This window comes from Dipodomys spectabilis, unplaced genomic scaffold (assembly GCF_019054845.1).
Source record: "Dipodomys spectabilis isolate Male_0828 unplaced genomic scaffold, ASM1905484v1 ptg000089l, whole genome shotgun sequence".
In the NCBI taxonomy this organism is placed as follows: Eukaryota; Metazoa; Chordata; class Mammalia; order Rodentia; family Heteromyidae; genus Dipodomys; species Dipodomys spectabilis.
Genome location: NW_024870766.1, coordinates 4,895,752 through 4,911,679, shown reverse-complemented (window position 1 = coordinate 4,911,679; position 15,928 = coordinate 4,895,752). Strand labels below are relative to the sequence as shown.

General features: G+C 36.1%; 1 protein-coding gene across 3 annotated transcripts in view; it reads left to right on the top strand.

Moving 5' to 3' along the window:
- Cdk14 (cyclin dependent kinase 14) overlaps nt 1-15,928 on the top strand; it is a 538,666-nt gene that overhangs the window by 109,517 nt on the left and 413,221 nt on the right. For all 3 annotated transcript variants that reach the window (XM_042684715.1, XM_042684719.1, XM_042684716.1), the window contains exon 3: nt 11,415-11,660. In XM_042684715.1, coding sequence (XP_042540649.1) covers nt 11,415-11,660 — 246 coding nt within the window. The remainder of the gene's footprint in view (nt 1-11,414; nt 11,661-15,928) is intronic.

The following is a 15,928-nucleotide window of genomic DNA, read 5'->3' as shown; positions in this document are numbered from 1 at the left end:
CATCCTGTTTGGGGAAAGCATTGAAGCCCAGTAAGGACTGAAACAGCATAAAAGAATGTAATGTCCTCAAGAGTTTTCCATTCAACTGTATCCATTAGTTGATGGATTCAGGGCACAAATGAAATTAGGTCAGATCCCGAAGAAACTAGCCAGTAGAGAAATAAGCATTTAAAGACAAGATCACAATATTAGACAATAAATTGGGATGAGTAAGAACAGTGAAAGAAAGTGTTTTCATTTGCTAGAAAAGATCTTGATTCTGAAGGAAGGTACTGCATAGTAATGTAGTTTCTCAGGACTAATTTTTAAGGGCCTACTGTTAAGTTAAAAGGATACACTTACAACAAGGAAAACAAGCCATCACTGAGTAACTATTATGGAACACTCCTTTTAATGGCAGTGTTCTGTGCTTTGGGGACATAAAAGAATCAGAAAATATGGTTTATTGACACAAGGTGTTTATGGTCAAGTCAGGAAATATAATTAACAAATGAGAAAGAATACTTAACTAAGACATATTTCTGTTCTCCCCTGCCCTAAATAACATACTCTGAGCATACATAGCTTATGTAAAAATATATGATGCCACATACATTTAAATGACATAAAGTGATATAAGTGATTATGAATGATATATTTCTGGAGAGTATAAACATCAAGGGGACTGTTTGTTGTATGTACCTACCTTCATCTTTTGGAAACTCTAAAATCCTAAGGGAAAAGGTATATAAAAGGAAACAAAGAAGTAAATTCATCTCCTTGATCTATCTAATTGATCTAGTTTAAATAATTTTCCAGCTGTAAACTGCTGCCCAGGGCTCATAGTAGAATGTTGGAGATGTTAACTTCAGTGGCGTCATTTAACCTATGAGAGACTGGGACATGTTATAAGTGAATTAATTCTGGCATGTGTGCATGTGGTTTTGGGCAAGAGCTAGATGCTGATTTAAGTAAGCCACTCTTACATATAGCTCTCTATATACATACAAATATCATACTATATCTTTGTTCCATTTTCCTGTTCATATTGCTATCTTTGTGTACATCACACACACACACACACACACACACACACACACACACACACACACACACACACACACACACACGAGAGAGAGAGAAAAAAATCACAGCCAATGCCGGGCGCCGGTGGCTCGCACCTGTAATCCTAGCTATTCAGGAGGCTGAGATCTGAGGATCGAGGTTCAAAGCCAGCCCAAGCAGGAAAGTCCGTGAAACTCTTATCTCCAATAAACCACTAGAATCCTGGAAGTGGTGCTGTAGTTCAAGTGGTAGAGCGCTTGCCTTGAGCTGAAGAGCTGAGGGACAGCGCTCAGGCCCAGATTTCAAGCCCCATGACCGACAAAAAAAAAAATCACAGCCAAAGAGAAGCCTGTGTACTTTCAGATCCTGAAGGTTGAAATTACTGCTGAAGACAGCTGTCATGAATATTATTACATAGGCATTAGAAATTACTCCTATTCCCTTTACCACCAAATACTGTGCCTTCATATGCCTTGATAGCTGAAATTGCTTAATAGGGGAGTAAAAGCTTTTTTTTTCTGGGTCCGGTCATGGGGCCTGAACTCTGGGCCTGGGCACTGTCCCTCAGCTCTTCAGCTCAAGGCTAGTGCTCTACCACTTGAACCACAGCGCCACTTGTGGCTTTTTTCTTTTTGCTTATGTGGTGCTGAGGAATTGAACCCAGGGCCTCATGCATGCAAGGCAAGCGCTCTACCACTGAGCCACCTTACCAGCCCCAAACTTTTTTTTTATAATGTTTTAATAACTCTGGGAGAGTTACTTCTTTGACATAAGTACTTTAAAACTAGTACATGACTGGTGGTGCTTTTTCTAATTATTGGGAATGGATTTTTGGAGAAGTTATTCATAAGGTAATGGAAAGGAGGAAAAACAAATGTATGTTGTCAAATTTTCTGCTTATTTTGTAGTTTTTCATTGTTCCTGTGATAGATAGTTCTTTTCTTGAATGCTGAAATACTCTGATCTCTCCACTGCCTGGTACATGACACATAGTGGCTGTGGTCAGCTTAAAGTGCTTTGAACCAGCTTTCTGTCAGTGTCTGCCTTCAACAGAGTATATGGAGTTGAAATAGAGAAGACCCAGTAGGATCCTAGAAAAATGCTGATCACCAGGAAAATGGTTGATTCAAAAAGACAATTTTTAGCCCAAATGAATTCGTTTGAAATGAATGCCAGCCTTAACTGAATTGTGTTCTGCTCTTTCACATCAACTGCTGAGATGGCTCCGAGCTAAAATTGTAGGTCAAAATGTGACTTTTAGAGCTTTTAATGTTGTTTGAGTTTCTAACTATTTTTACAAAGCTTATGGTCTGCCAGGAAAATAACAAATCTCTGTTAAAGATAAGTAGACTAAATTAAGATAAATATCCATGAGTGTGGTTGCATATCTTTTTACCTAGACTGAGATTCTAACTTATTTAGAATTTACTGGAAAAACCTCATGAATTAATTTCACTATTTGTGATCTTTCTTCTCTTTTATATGCTTCCAATATCATGAGACAACTCTTGCCTATGAGATTTTTGTTCCTTGAGTTTCTAAATGGTACAATGCAGTCATGAGCATTAACATTGGAATGCCTTGTTTATACTGGAGGTGATAATGGCTGTTTACCATGATGGGCTTCGGATAGAGTACCCAGGGTTCTTTTATGGCACTGAAGAAGCCTCTTACCTTTCATCAGTTAGCCAACAAAATTTTACTAGACTCTTCCTGAGGAGAGTTGAAGGCAACATTGCTCTTGGGGGCTGTTAAATGAACATAGAGCACATCCATTGCATTGTAGAAATGATAATCAGGTTCTTGAAATTGTTATTAAAAGGAATAAGTACAATTGAAGGCATGAAAACCATTGGAGAAGACTAAATTCAGTAACTGAGGCAATTCTCGATAAAGACTTGGCTGAGTGGGTGGAAATTTAATCAGCCAGGACTTCTGGGTAAAGGTAGTTTTGAGGCCAGCTGGTGGCTTGTGAGAGGAATATTTTTCAAACTGAGACCACGGACAATTTGTGCAGGACGGTGAGAGCTGAAGGTAGGCCGGATGTCTGAGGTCACATGGACTTGGAACAGGTACTGCTCATGGCTTTTATACTTGGCCTACCACCCATATGCTCAAAATATGTGGCTAATAAGAGTTAATTTAAAAACAAATTTGCCTCTGTGTAAGCACTGATTACTGACTTAATTAATTTACCTAATTTCAAACACAAATTCCATGTGAGTGATTATTTTAATATATTTCAGATTCTTTAAACAGCTAAAACAGGCACAAATATTATTGGAAATTATATGACTACACTTACAGTTACTCTTTCCAAACACCAACAGTATGGGTTGAATTAATTTTATTAATTGCACTTTATACCTTCTCAGGCATACACGTATACTCATATGATGTCTAGTTGAGTAATTAATTGTGTGTGTATGTGTGTATACATCTGTGCAAGCATGTGTGTGATCCTTAGACTTGTAGGTAAAAAAATTGCTTTCTCAGAACAACCTAGTGTATGCTTTCTGTTTTTGAACATTGGCGTCTTGTTTGATTTTTTTCCCCCATATTAATTATTTGAGTCACTGGCTGCCAGTCAAGTTCAGTTTTCTTTATAGTTGTTAAGTTTCACATGTGTTACTGAAAACTAACTTATTTTAAAAAATGCTGTCTCTCCTGGTTTTACATAAGTTTTCTTTGCAGCCTGATTTCTCAGAAACAGATGTGTACTTTGTAGAAATGTTGCTTAGAGTGCATCTCTTGCATTTTTAGCATAATGCTGTGTTATGATGCCCTGGACTATTATCCCTGGATCAGACCCCATACCCTCCTTTCTCCACTGGTGCTACACAGAATTTCTCCCCATGCCCTGTGAGAAGCCATGACTAATGTTAGTACAGTTCCTACTTTGTCCAGAACTTTTTGACTACTACCAGATTCAGTGTTAAAATCTATTATATATATATATATCTTATTATATCTATTCTTTTTATATTATACTTGCTACTTTCCCTTTATAGGAAATTTCTTTTTTTGAAGCAATGATAAACTCATAGTCTTTCAATAACATTTTCTACTGAACCACACATTTATTTTTCTTGATTATGAGCCAATGAATAATCACTGTCAGCAGGATTCTTAAGGTACAATTCTATGTCTTGCTAGTATTCATCTTGAAATTTTTGAAAGGATCTTGCTTTTCTGATAATACCTGGTGTTTCTCAGATGTCTCCTGATCCTTTGGTCTGCTTCTTGACCTGTGAACCAGAAGCTGTTAACTTTCAAGAGTTTTGCTTAGAGGAAGCTTATAACACAGACCAAAATCTGGGCATGCTCTGGGGATGCACATGAAAGTTAATAATGGATAAATAAAAATATTTACTATATGTTGGCTAGAGAAGTCTGCTTTTTCAAGTTTGGGGGTTCTCTATTTTTTTTTGTCAGTCATGGGGTGTGAACTCTGGGCCTGTGCACTGTCCCTGAGCTCTTCAGCTTAAGGCTAGCGTTCTACCACTTGAGCCACAGTGCCACTTCACCTTTTCTGCTTATGTGGTGCAAGGAATCCAACCCAGGGCCTCAGGCATGCAAGGCAAGCACTCTACCACTGAGCCACCTTCCCAGCCTTCTCTTTATTAATAAAATAATTTGATATGCCATGTTTCTGTCTTGGATTTTTTCTATATATGAAGTTACATTTCTTTTTTTTTAACCAAGAGTTTATTTGTTTTTATATTGACTATTAGCATTTTGTCTTGGGAAAAAAAGAAGACAAGTTATGTTTGAGAAAGGGAGGAGTTTATTTAGGTTGCTGACAGCTTGCTAGAAGGATTCACAGAGAAGTGTAGGTACTGGGTGGTAGCACTAGTGTGTAATCTGCACTCCAGGGTCCCCCTTCCCAGCAGGGACAAGGTGCTCACTCTTCTCTTCCTGCATTCTGGGTGTACCCATAATGTTATATTGAGAGTTGCCAGGAAATGCAGCTTTCTACAAGGAATGAACACTATACTTACTTCTCATGGTTATGTCTTTATCTGAATCAAACCTCTCATTTTTCTGTTTAGGGTGTGCAGAGTGAACTGCCAGACAGGCTTGGGAGGGCAACAAGGCTCATTCTCCAGACCTCTAAGAAGGGCCTAGATTGTGCTTTCTATTGTGCTTGTAGTTAACAGAGATGGCCAGATTACATTTACGTAGTTTGCCCCAAATATTGGAAACTGGGAACGTTTCCAGAACTGTTTCTTTGCCCTCTGTGGAAAATTCAAGTATAGATTACTTACCTGGATGAAGATGCATGCTGATACCAGGTGCTGTTCACACAAACCTAGCTGACATGGAGAGCAGCATAAATTGTGTATCAACTTAATTATGTGGAGATTTTGTTCATGAGCTAGTGATGGAGCTAGGATGTACCACAAACTCTCAGCGAACTATTGGGAACAGCCATGCTATTACTTCTTTTCTCGGGGATTCAATCCTATGTGGGAGATTTGGGAAGTGGTGTATGCAGCAGTTTTCTTTTTTAAAATACTTTTTTATTGTAAAAATAGTGTACAGAGGGGTTACAGTTACATGAGTAAGGTAATAAGTACATTTCCTATCAAGCATTGTTACCTCCTCCTTTGTTTTTCCCCTACCATCCCATCCCTCCCCACCTCCCCAACTCCTCCCTCCCTCCCCCCACAAGTCGTAAAGTTCATTTTCAACATAGTGTCTTGTACATCTCATTGTTACAATGGGTCAACCTGTATCCCTATTTAAGCATTTTGTTTTTTCCCTTCCCTTCCCCAAGTTAGAAAAGTGTATATATAAGATGCAGGGCACCGACATCAAGTACAGTGAAGACAGGGGTTATACCATAGGGGAAGAGCATAACAAAATAAACAAAAAAATCACATAGTGCATTATAAGTACATTAAAAACAATAGTGAGAAAGTAAAAACCACTTATATCCCTGTCTTGGGGTTCATTTCACTTAATATCATTTTGTATGATCATATATACATAGCTTTTGAGCTTTTCTGCTTGTCCTAGACATATATTAGTTATTGCAAATAAGGGCCTGGCTTACTGTACTTAATATAATTTTTTCCAAGTCTTTCCATTTCCTAACAAATGGGGCAAGAGCATTCTTTCTGATGGAGGCATAGAATTCCATTATATATGTGTATGTGTGTGTGATATATATATATATATATATATACATATATAGTGATATATATATATATCACACACACACACACACACACACACACACACACACACACACACACACATATATAAAATACATTTTCTTGATCCATTCAACTACTGAAGGGCATCTGGGTTGGTTCCATATCTTGGCTATGGTAAATTATACTGCGATAAACATAGTTGTGCTGGTAGCTTTAGTATAGCCTTGTTTGTGATTGTTTGGGTAAATGCCCAAAAGTGGGATTGCTGGGTTATAGGGGAGCTCTCTGTGGAGTCTTTGAAAAACCTCCTTACTACTTTCCAAAGTGGTTGAGCAAGTTTACATTCCCACCAACAGTGCAGTAGGGTTCCCTTTTGGCCACATCTCCTCTAGCATCTATTGTTATTAAATTTCTTGATTATAGCCATTCTAACTGGGGTGAGGTAGAATCTCAATCTCAATGTTGTTTTGATTTGCATTTCTTTTATGACTAGAGAGGTTGAGCATTTCTTCTTGTGTCTATTGGCCATTCTTATTTCCTCTTCAGAAAAGTTTCTTTAGTCCACTTATTTATTGGGCAGTTATTTCTTTGAGGATTTGTTGTTGGGGGATTTAATTTTTTGAGTTCCAAGTATATTTTAGATATGAGACCCTTGTCCACTGTATGGCTAGTGAAGATCTTTTCCCAATCTGTAGGCTTTCTATTGATCTTGCTAGCTATGACCTTTACCATGTAGAAGTTCTGCAGTTTTATGCAATCCCTCTTGAACAACCTCTCTTTGATTTGTTGTGTTTCTGGGTCTCTATTAAGAAAATTTCAGCCTGTTCCAAGAAGCCCTAAAGTTTCTCCTATTCCTTCCTGTAATGTTTTCAGGGTGTCTGCAGCAGTTTTCTTTTTTTTTTTTTTAAATTTTATTTTATTTTATTTGAGAACATACTGTACAGAGGGGTTACAATTACATGGGCAGGATAATGCATACATTTCTTACCAAGCATTGCAGCCTCCTCCTTTGTTTTCTTTATGAATGCTCTGTTCAAATATCAAAATGCTTCAAACAACTTCGGTAAAGTGAGTGTGTCAGTTTTCTATTGCTCTGTGACGTAGTATCACAACCACACTGGCTTACTATTTTACAGCTTTTCTAGGTTTGCAGCTTGACATTGTTGGTCTCTTTGCCTGAGATATCAGCTGGCTGAGATCAGGATGCTGTCTGTGGTTGTGGTCCTCACATGAGACTCAGGATCCTCTTAGGAGATCCCTGGTTGGTAGCAAAACTATTTTTCTTATGTAAGCAAAATCATGTTCCCTTTTTCCCTGCAAGGTGTCAGGTGAAGATCAGCATATGCCATGTGGCCAGGTAGACAGTTCATGGTGTGGGTATTTACTTTCTTCCAGGAAAGCCTGACCACATCTCTGTGACTTATATTTCAGCCATGAGCTGGCCTACCCAAGTAATTTTCCATTTATCATATGACCTAAGTAAAAAAATAGAATATCTCATCATAAACAATTCAAAAGTTGGACATTATTCTTAGGCAAAGGAGGGATATAGGTATAATTTTAGAATTTTGTCTATCAAAATAGAAAATGACAGCAGCTTTAAAAAACACATTTGTATTCTTCTTATTAAGGTATTGTACAGAAGGGTTACCATGTCATAAGTCAGATAATAAATACAATTATTTTTGTAGCCATTACTTGACTTCACTTTCTTCCAGTTTCCCCCTCCCAGCCCCTCCTACAAGTTGCAGAGTTCAGAGTTCATTTTGGATATAGTGTATACTGAATACCATGACTTCATTAGTGCACTTTTCCTCCATTTCTGTGCTCCTCTTTTGTCTCCATAAGACAAAAAAACCCAAAAACTCTGATGTTTCCATTTCTTGAAATTTGTTTTGATAAATAATATTTTAAATGTTCAGAAGAATTATGTCTTTAAGTTTCTCCCCTAAGAGTATCCTCCTTTGGTCTTGCTGTGTGTGAATGCTTAGAGTCCTATATAAGTTATCATATGTAGTTTTATTTTAGATCTAGCTTCCCCAGATGAGAGAAAACATGCACCATTTGTCTCTCTAGCTTGGCTTACCTCACCTAATATGATTTTTTCTAGGTTCCTTGCAAATGACATAATGTCATAATTTGTAGTGTAGTAAAATTCCATTATGTATAGGTACCACATAATTTTTGATCCACTCATCTACTCATCTATTGTAAGGCATCTGGGCTGTTTCCATCATTTGACTATTGTCAATAGTGTAGCAATGAACATGAATGTACAAGTGTCTTTACTATATCCTGACTTGCAGTGTTCTGGCAAATGCCGAAGAGTGGTGTGTCTAGGTCTTAAGGAAGTTCTGTTTAGTGTTTTGAGGAATCTCCAGACTGCTATCCAAAGTGGTTGCACTGGATTACATTCCCGCCAACAGTGCAATAGTGTTCATTTTTTTCCCCCACATCCCTGCCAGTATTTGATATTTAAATTCTCCCACCTAACTTGGAGTGAGGTGGAATCTCAAAATTGTTTTGATTTGCATTTTCTTTATAAACATTTCCTAGAGTGTTTATTTGCCGTCCTTCATCTGAGAAGTCTCTCCTTTGCTCATTTATTGATTGGTTTATTGTATTTTTTTGTGGGGGGAGTGTGGGTGTTAGTTTCATGAGTTCTTTGTGTATTTTGGATAGTAGGTCTTTGTCAGATGTATTGCTTGTGAAGATCTTCTCCTAGCTGTTCTCTGTCTTTCTAAGTAACAATGTCCTTTTCTGTGCAGAAACTTTTTACTTTGATGTAATCCTATTTGTCAAGTCTCTCTCCTATTTCCTGTGCCCCTGGGACTCTTCAAAAAGTTCCTGCCTATGCCTATAAGTTCTAGTGTTTCTCCTACTTCATCTTGCAGTAGTTTGAAAAATTTCAGGTCTGATGTTGACATCTCTAATTCACTTTGAATTGATATTGGCACATGGTGACAAACATGTATCCAATTTTAGTTTTCTGTGTTTGAGTGTCCAGTTTTCCCAGCACAATTATTGAAAAGGCTATCTTTTTTCCACCATATATTTTGGCACCCTTGTCAAATGATATATAGCTGTAAGTGGATGGTTTTATTTCTGGATCTTCTAGTTTTTTCCATTGATCATCAGGCCAGCTTTTGAGCCAATACCAAGCTGACAGAAGTTTTTAAAAGACATGTTTATTATTGTCTCAAGATTGCACTGTTTTGAAAATAACTTTAATGTAATAAATAGCTCTTTTAGCATGAAAGAATACCAAGATTAATTGTTAGAATGATGTTTGCTGAAATTTAGTAATTTAGCAAACCCCAATTAAGCAAACTTCAGTCACTAAGTAAAGCACTGTAGGAAAAAAGATGCCATAATGTAGAAATATTGTTTGCATAGAACCTAGGAAAAACTCCATGTAATTGTAACCCCTCTGTACGTATTTTCATAATAAAAAAAAAAGGTATCGAGTTTTATGTATTCTGTAGGTGGCCTGCTGAGAAAGCATGGAATTCTGAAAACCACTATGGCATACTGACATATTTTACAATGGACAGAACCTGGAACTAGTTAGGAAGAAATATGTTTTAAATATAGACCACAGAGGTGTCTGTAAAAGTATAATTTTTAAGAAATTTATTTTGTATTTTTATTAACAATATGAATTTTTTAAAAATATTGTCTGGTTTTCCAAAATCAATAGCATATATGATGGGAAGTTTCAAGTAAAAGATACTGTTAAAGCAATTTCATTCTGAGTTTTATATATATATATATATATATATATATATAACACATATATATACATATATATACACACACACATATATATATATATACACACACACACATATATGAGAGGGTGATAAAGTTACTTGATGAGTTAGCTTCCTATCACTGTGATAACATATTTGTGATAAACAGATTAGAAGTGGTGACAGTTTATGTGGGCTTATGGTTCCAGAGATTTCAGCCCATGGTCAGCTTGTCTTGGTCTTGGTTAGTTGTTTTAGCCCTCTGCTGAGCCAGAACATCATGGTGGGGAGCACATGGCGGAGCCAATCTCTCACCTCACAGTGGCTATGAAGCAAAGTGACAGAGGAAGGGCACGCCTCCAGTGACTTAACCTCCTTCCTCTAGGCCCCCACTCAAGTGGTACCATGTCTGAGGTCCAGGTCTTTACCATGCGCCGGTTCAGGGACATTTTAAAATCCAAACAATAGTAAGTACCTTTATATAAAGAATAAGCTAGAGCCTACAGTTCTTCAGAAAGGACCGGGAAGATTGGGAATGAAGGGATAAACATAAAGTAAAAAACAGGAGTGAAAGAGAGACTAAAAATGAGTGGAGCAGGCTGTGTGGAGAGACTAGATAGTGTGAACTAAGATAGAGGTCTAGTGATGTAAGACAAACTTTTGAAATGAGTGTCACTCACTGTTATTTATTGATAGTATTATTCCTTTTTGGAACTGAAAAGAAAAAAAAAGTACAAATACCTTTCTTTAATGTTTCTAACCCCTAAAGACATTATTCTAATTATTATTAATCTAAGTATTTTATTATTGTGATTTGGAGATGTACTCAAGATGGGGACAGAGTTTAACTATTTCTATTTAGACCTAAGCCTTTTAAACAAAACAATATCCTCTTCCTCTAGCCTGAGGTTACTAGTTCTTTTTTTTTTTTAAATTGTGAAAATACTGTATAGAGGGATTACAATTACATGGGCAAGATGATGAGTACATTTCTTAACAAGCATTGTTGTCTCCTCCTTTGTTTCCCCTTCCCATTCCTTCCCACTTCCTCCCCCCCCGCCCCCCCCCCCCCCATCACCCATCAATCTGTCCATCTGATGCAGCCTAGTGGTTTTTAAAAATTAAAATTGGTGATTCAGAGATATACACTTATACTCAGATGATAAAATATGTGTGTGATGGGTTCAAAATCCATATGAGTACTAATGGTATAATGTGAGTTTCTTGTTTTAAGAATAGTGTTTTATTCTTTTACAAATACTGTAATAAAGCATATATGATTATTGGATTATTATTGGATTATTTCTTATTGTGATTGAAGTGAGACTAGCTTTTATGGGGGGGTGGATATTTTCTGAAGCTGAATTGAGCCCTCTTTATAGAGTAGCATGTCAGCATGGTTAATGATATTAGTGTTTCAGTGGAATTCTGAATTTAGATTCTTTTATTTTTTCAGATATGTGTCACAAAGATGTCTACACGGAACTGCCAGGGAATGGACTCGGTGATCAAACACCTGGATACAATTCCTGAGGATAAAAAAGTCAGGGTTCAGAGGACACAGAGCACTTTTGACCCATTTGAGAAACCAACTAATCAAGTAAAAAGGGTGCATTCTGAGAACAATGCTTGCATTAACTTCAAGTCCTCCTCCACTGGCAAAGAGTCGCCTAAAGTTAGACGGCACTCCAGCCCCAGCTCGGTGAGTGAAGTCCTTTTATTTATCACTGGGGAAACAGAAGGACTAGCCTTCTTATAATAGTAACATGCTGTGTGAGAAGAGAGCAGGTGGTGTTATGAGTTTTTATGTATTTTCTCCCAGAGTGGTTAAATGTCTTGAAAGAGAGAGAGGAAAGAAGAGTGAACAAAGTAGATGTAGAGACTTGACATGTAAGCAACCAGCAAACAAATTAATGAACTGAGGCAATTTATTTTTGGGATAATTTTTCTTTCTCCCTTGGTTTTAGTCAGAGTGATTTATAATGAAAACTCCTTTGCATTTCAGACTCTTGAAGACTCTTGAACTTTACTGTGTTTGTGGACAGTTTTGAAATCGGCAAACTCACAAAATTTTATTTCAGAAGTAATGTTGACATTTATTCACACATAATATTGCAATTTATATCCAGTGGAAGTATTTTGAAACTTAAGATGTTGACATTGAATTTGATCTTCAAAGAGAAATTCTTTACTTTAAATCAAGCCATTCTTGTATTTTGACATCAAGTGGATGTCTTAAATTGGGCCTTCATAACTGAATAGCAGAGACTGAATGATGTTACAACAGAAAATTTTTTTTCTCATAATTCTCAAGCTAGAATTCCAAAGTGAAGTTCATAGAACATGTATTATCTGGTGTCTCATAAGGGCATTCTTTCAATATAGACTTTTGGATGGATAGACAGAAAAATAGATGAGAGAGATTATGTCTTTCATGCCTCATAAGATCAGTGATCCCATTCATGAGAACTCCACTTTTATGACATAATTACCTCTCAGAAAACCTATCTCCAAATACTGTTCATTTAGGGACTAAGTATTTTCCACATGGATTTTTAAGAACACAATATTCATTTCATAAAAGAAGTGTTCAGTGATTTCTGAATATTCTGTTATTTTGTTGGAACTCATATTTTCAGGTCTGACTTGGACTTAGCACTGTAAAAACATCTTTAAACTTTTTACTATTATTTGAGCTACAGCTCCACTTCCTGAGTATGAATACAAACCAAAACAACAATACATAAACTTCAGTTTAGACTATATTGCTTTGCACAGATCTTGAGTTCTAGTTATATTGATAAAACTGAATAAATATATTAATAAAACATTGTTGAGAATTTGTTTTCTGGTTTTCTCCAAATTGTCTCTTATAATCTTTATCTATGATTATGAGACAGGATCCAGATGTATTAGTACCTTCAGAGAAATCTTTTAGACTTAAGTTCATGTTAAAAATGTAAGGAGTTGTTCATACCTATTTTATGCAGAGAATTACACCTTATGGCATAATTATCTTAATATTATTATATATAACCCTGTGAAAGATATATAAAATTTGGCAAGAATCACAGTGATTCATTTTAATGCTAAAAACATTCTATCTGAAATTTAAATTTCACTGATTATCCTGTATTTTACATGGTTTGAATTGTTCCTATTTTAATTCTCTGTGGTGTTCTGTTGAGTTGTGTCCACCCTCTTATTTTGAGTGTTTCCTTATTTTCTGATCCTTTTAGATGTTCTTGGTTTATAATTATATTTTCTCTACATTTTAATTCTTGTTCTTTTTATTGGGGAATAATATTTAGAACCCAGATCTGGGTCTGAGTGTTCTTTTTGCTGATGGAGGCCATGTAGTTGTGAAAGTCAGTGAATGGATCATACTAGAAGTAGGATTTTTATATTCAAGTTAAAACTTTACTAATGTTACAGTTAAAATTGTTATCCAAGAAAGTTGAGACTCATCTGTCTGATGTGTTTATATTTCTTTCTTTTTAAAGGTAAGTTTTATTTTATTGTACTTTTATTTGAAATTAGCTTAAAAGATCAAATAAGGGAAGATTCTGGGAAGATACCAGTAGCACAGGTTTTGAAGTCCCTCATTTAATTACAGAAGATAGTCTAGTAAAATCAAAACCAGTGGATAATATTTCTAATAATGATAGACTACAAAGACTCTCCAGAACCTATAATGGGAGTGGCTAAACAGACCACAGACATTTTAAAGAAGTAGTATCAGAAAATGTGTGAGATTAAGCTCAGGGAAGCCTCAGGGTGGATGACTCCTCTAGAACCTTAAGGACCTCAAACTGCCATTAGATACCTAGTGGCAGATCTGTGAGTTATTCTTGGTATACTAGTGACAATTAGGAGGAGGCCTGGATGGGTCTTGTGTGTGAGTGAATACATATAGACTCTGGGAAGACCAGTGGTATTGGGTGAATAGTGGCCATTCTTCTGGGACATCTCTGAAGTGACAAATGGAAGCTCTTTCCTGCTTTGAATAACAAATGCTGGGGCAAATTCTCTCATAGGGCAGGTTCTGTGGGCCCCGGAAAGACAAGATCCTGGCAGAAGTCTGGGAAGGAAACAGATATTAGATATAATTAGTGATTTACAGGATAGGAAACTAAAGGAATACATAAAATGAATTTTTCCATAATGTTTCTGTTTCCAAGTATGTTTTTCTTACTTTTTAGCCTCATATACTTTATGTATAGCCTTTTGAATAATAATGAACAATGAAAATTTCCTGGTTTTAATTGTATTCATTATCTTATTGTTAATATTAGTATAATTTTATTCACAAGTAGAGTCCTAATCAGAATCATTAATCTATTTGTTTCCCACCTCCTACCTCACCACGCTGCATTTGCAGTTCTCTATTGTTCTTGATTAATCTGCAAGCTTTAGCTAGGAGCTTCGGTTCACCATTTTCTAGGGTTTTTTTATTTCTCTGACTTACTAGTTATCCTTTTTCTTATTTTTCTTTTGTGGAAGCACATTTTTCTGAGGAAAAATGGTTTAAAACTTTTTTCATACTTTGGATAGTCTGGCTGGGTATATGATCTAGTATAGAAAAAAATTCCTTAGCTTTTTTTTTTTTTTTTGTCAACTGTGGGGCTTGAACTCTTTCATTCAAGGCAAGCACTCTACCACTTGAGCCATAGCGCCACTTCCCGTTTTTTAGTGGTTAATTGGAGATAAGAATCTCATGGACTTTACTGCCTGGGATGGCTTTGAACCATGATCCTCAGCTTCCTAAGTAGCTAGGATTACAGGCATGAGCCACTGGTGTCCAGCTTCCTTAGAATTTTTAAGACCTTGTTTTGTTGTTTTGTTAGTTCTTATATTGTTGGAAACTCTAGACTGTTCTGATTTCCAGTTCTTTCTTTCACGATTATTTGCTTCCTTTCTTTGTGGGACCTCCTGGGACTTTCCTTTTATTCTTGGTGCGGAACTGTATTTTGGTTAATAAATATATATTTTCAGAGTTTTATTTGTGCCAATTTTGAGGCTTGAATTTGGGACTTTCACATATCGCTTGGCTTTTTTGTTGCCAGCTAGTTCTGTACCACTTAAGCTATGTTCCACTTCTGATTTTTTTTTTTTCTGTTTAATGGCGATAAGAGTCTTGAAGATTTATCTGGCTGAGAAATGCAGTGCTTAGGTCTCCATCTCTCAGGTAGCTATAATTATAGCTAGTGCACAGCTTTGTCTTTTCAATTTTAAAATTAATTTATTTTGCCTTCAAAAATTTTATTATTTAATTTCAACATCCATTTCAATAAATTTTTATATGAATGTTTAATAAAAATTATTTTTAATGCAATAAGTCATATATAATCTTCTAAGGATTTTAGGTTTTGATTGAAGAAATTTGGAAAACTTCTTTTCTTTTATACACTCTTTAAATTACCTCTCATTTTCTTTGAATTCCTTCGTTCTGTTTATTTGTTTTGGTCTCTGACTCACCTTTTGACATTTTTGGCTCTAGATTATACCAATTGGAAAAAATTTTGGTTCTCAATTCATATTATGAGTAAAGTACTGTAAATTGATTGGAAGCTCTCTCTGGTGGCTTGTCAACTGGGCTTCAGGTTAGGGAATTTTAGTGAAGATGCTTATTACCTTTTGATCTTTTCATTTTTGTCTGGACGGTTTTCCTTAAACAGATTTGTCCATCTGTTTTTTTAAATATATAAGTCTAGATGTCTTTATTTAGAGCTAACCAAGATGTGTATCAAGCCTCTCAGTTTTCTATGGAGACTTTCTATGGTTTATTTTAATTTAGCATGACTCTTACCCTTGATACACCATTCTTAGTGTCTCAGTTCTTCAGAAAGTAACCTCTGCTGGGATGGAATGTGAATGTGGTAGATCCCTGCCTGGGAGATTCTGGGGAAAAACACTTTCTTCTTAAACTCACCCCTCCTAACCATTTTCCTTTTAACCCACTTTGACTCT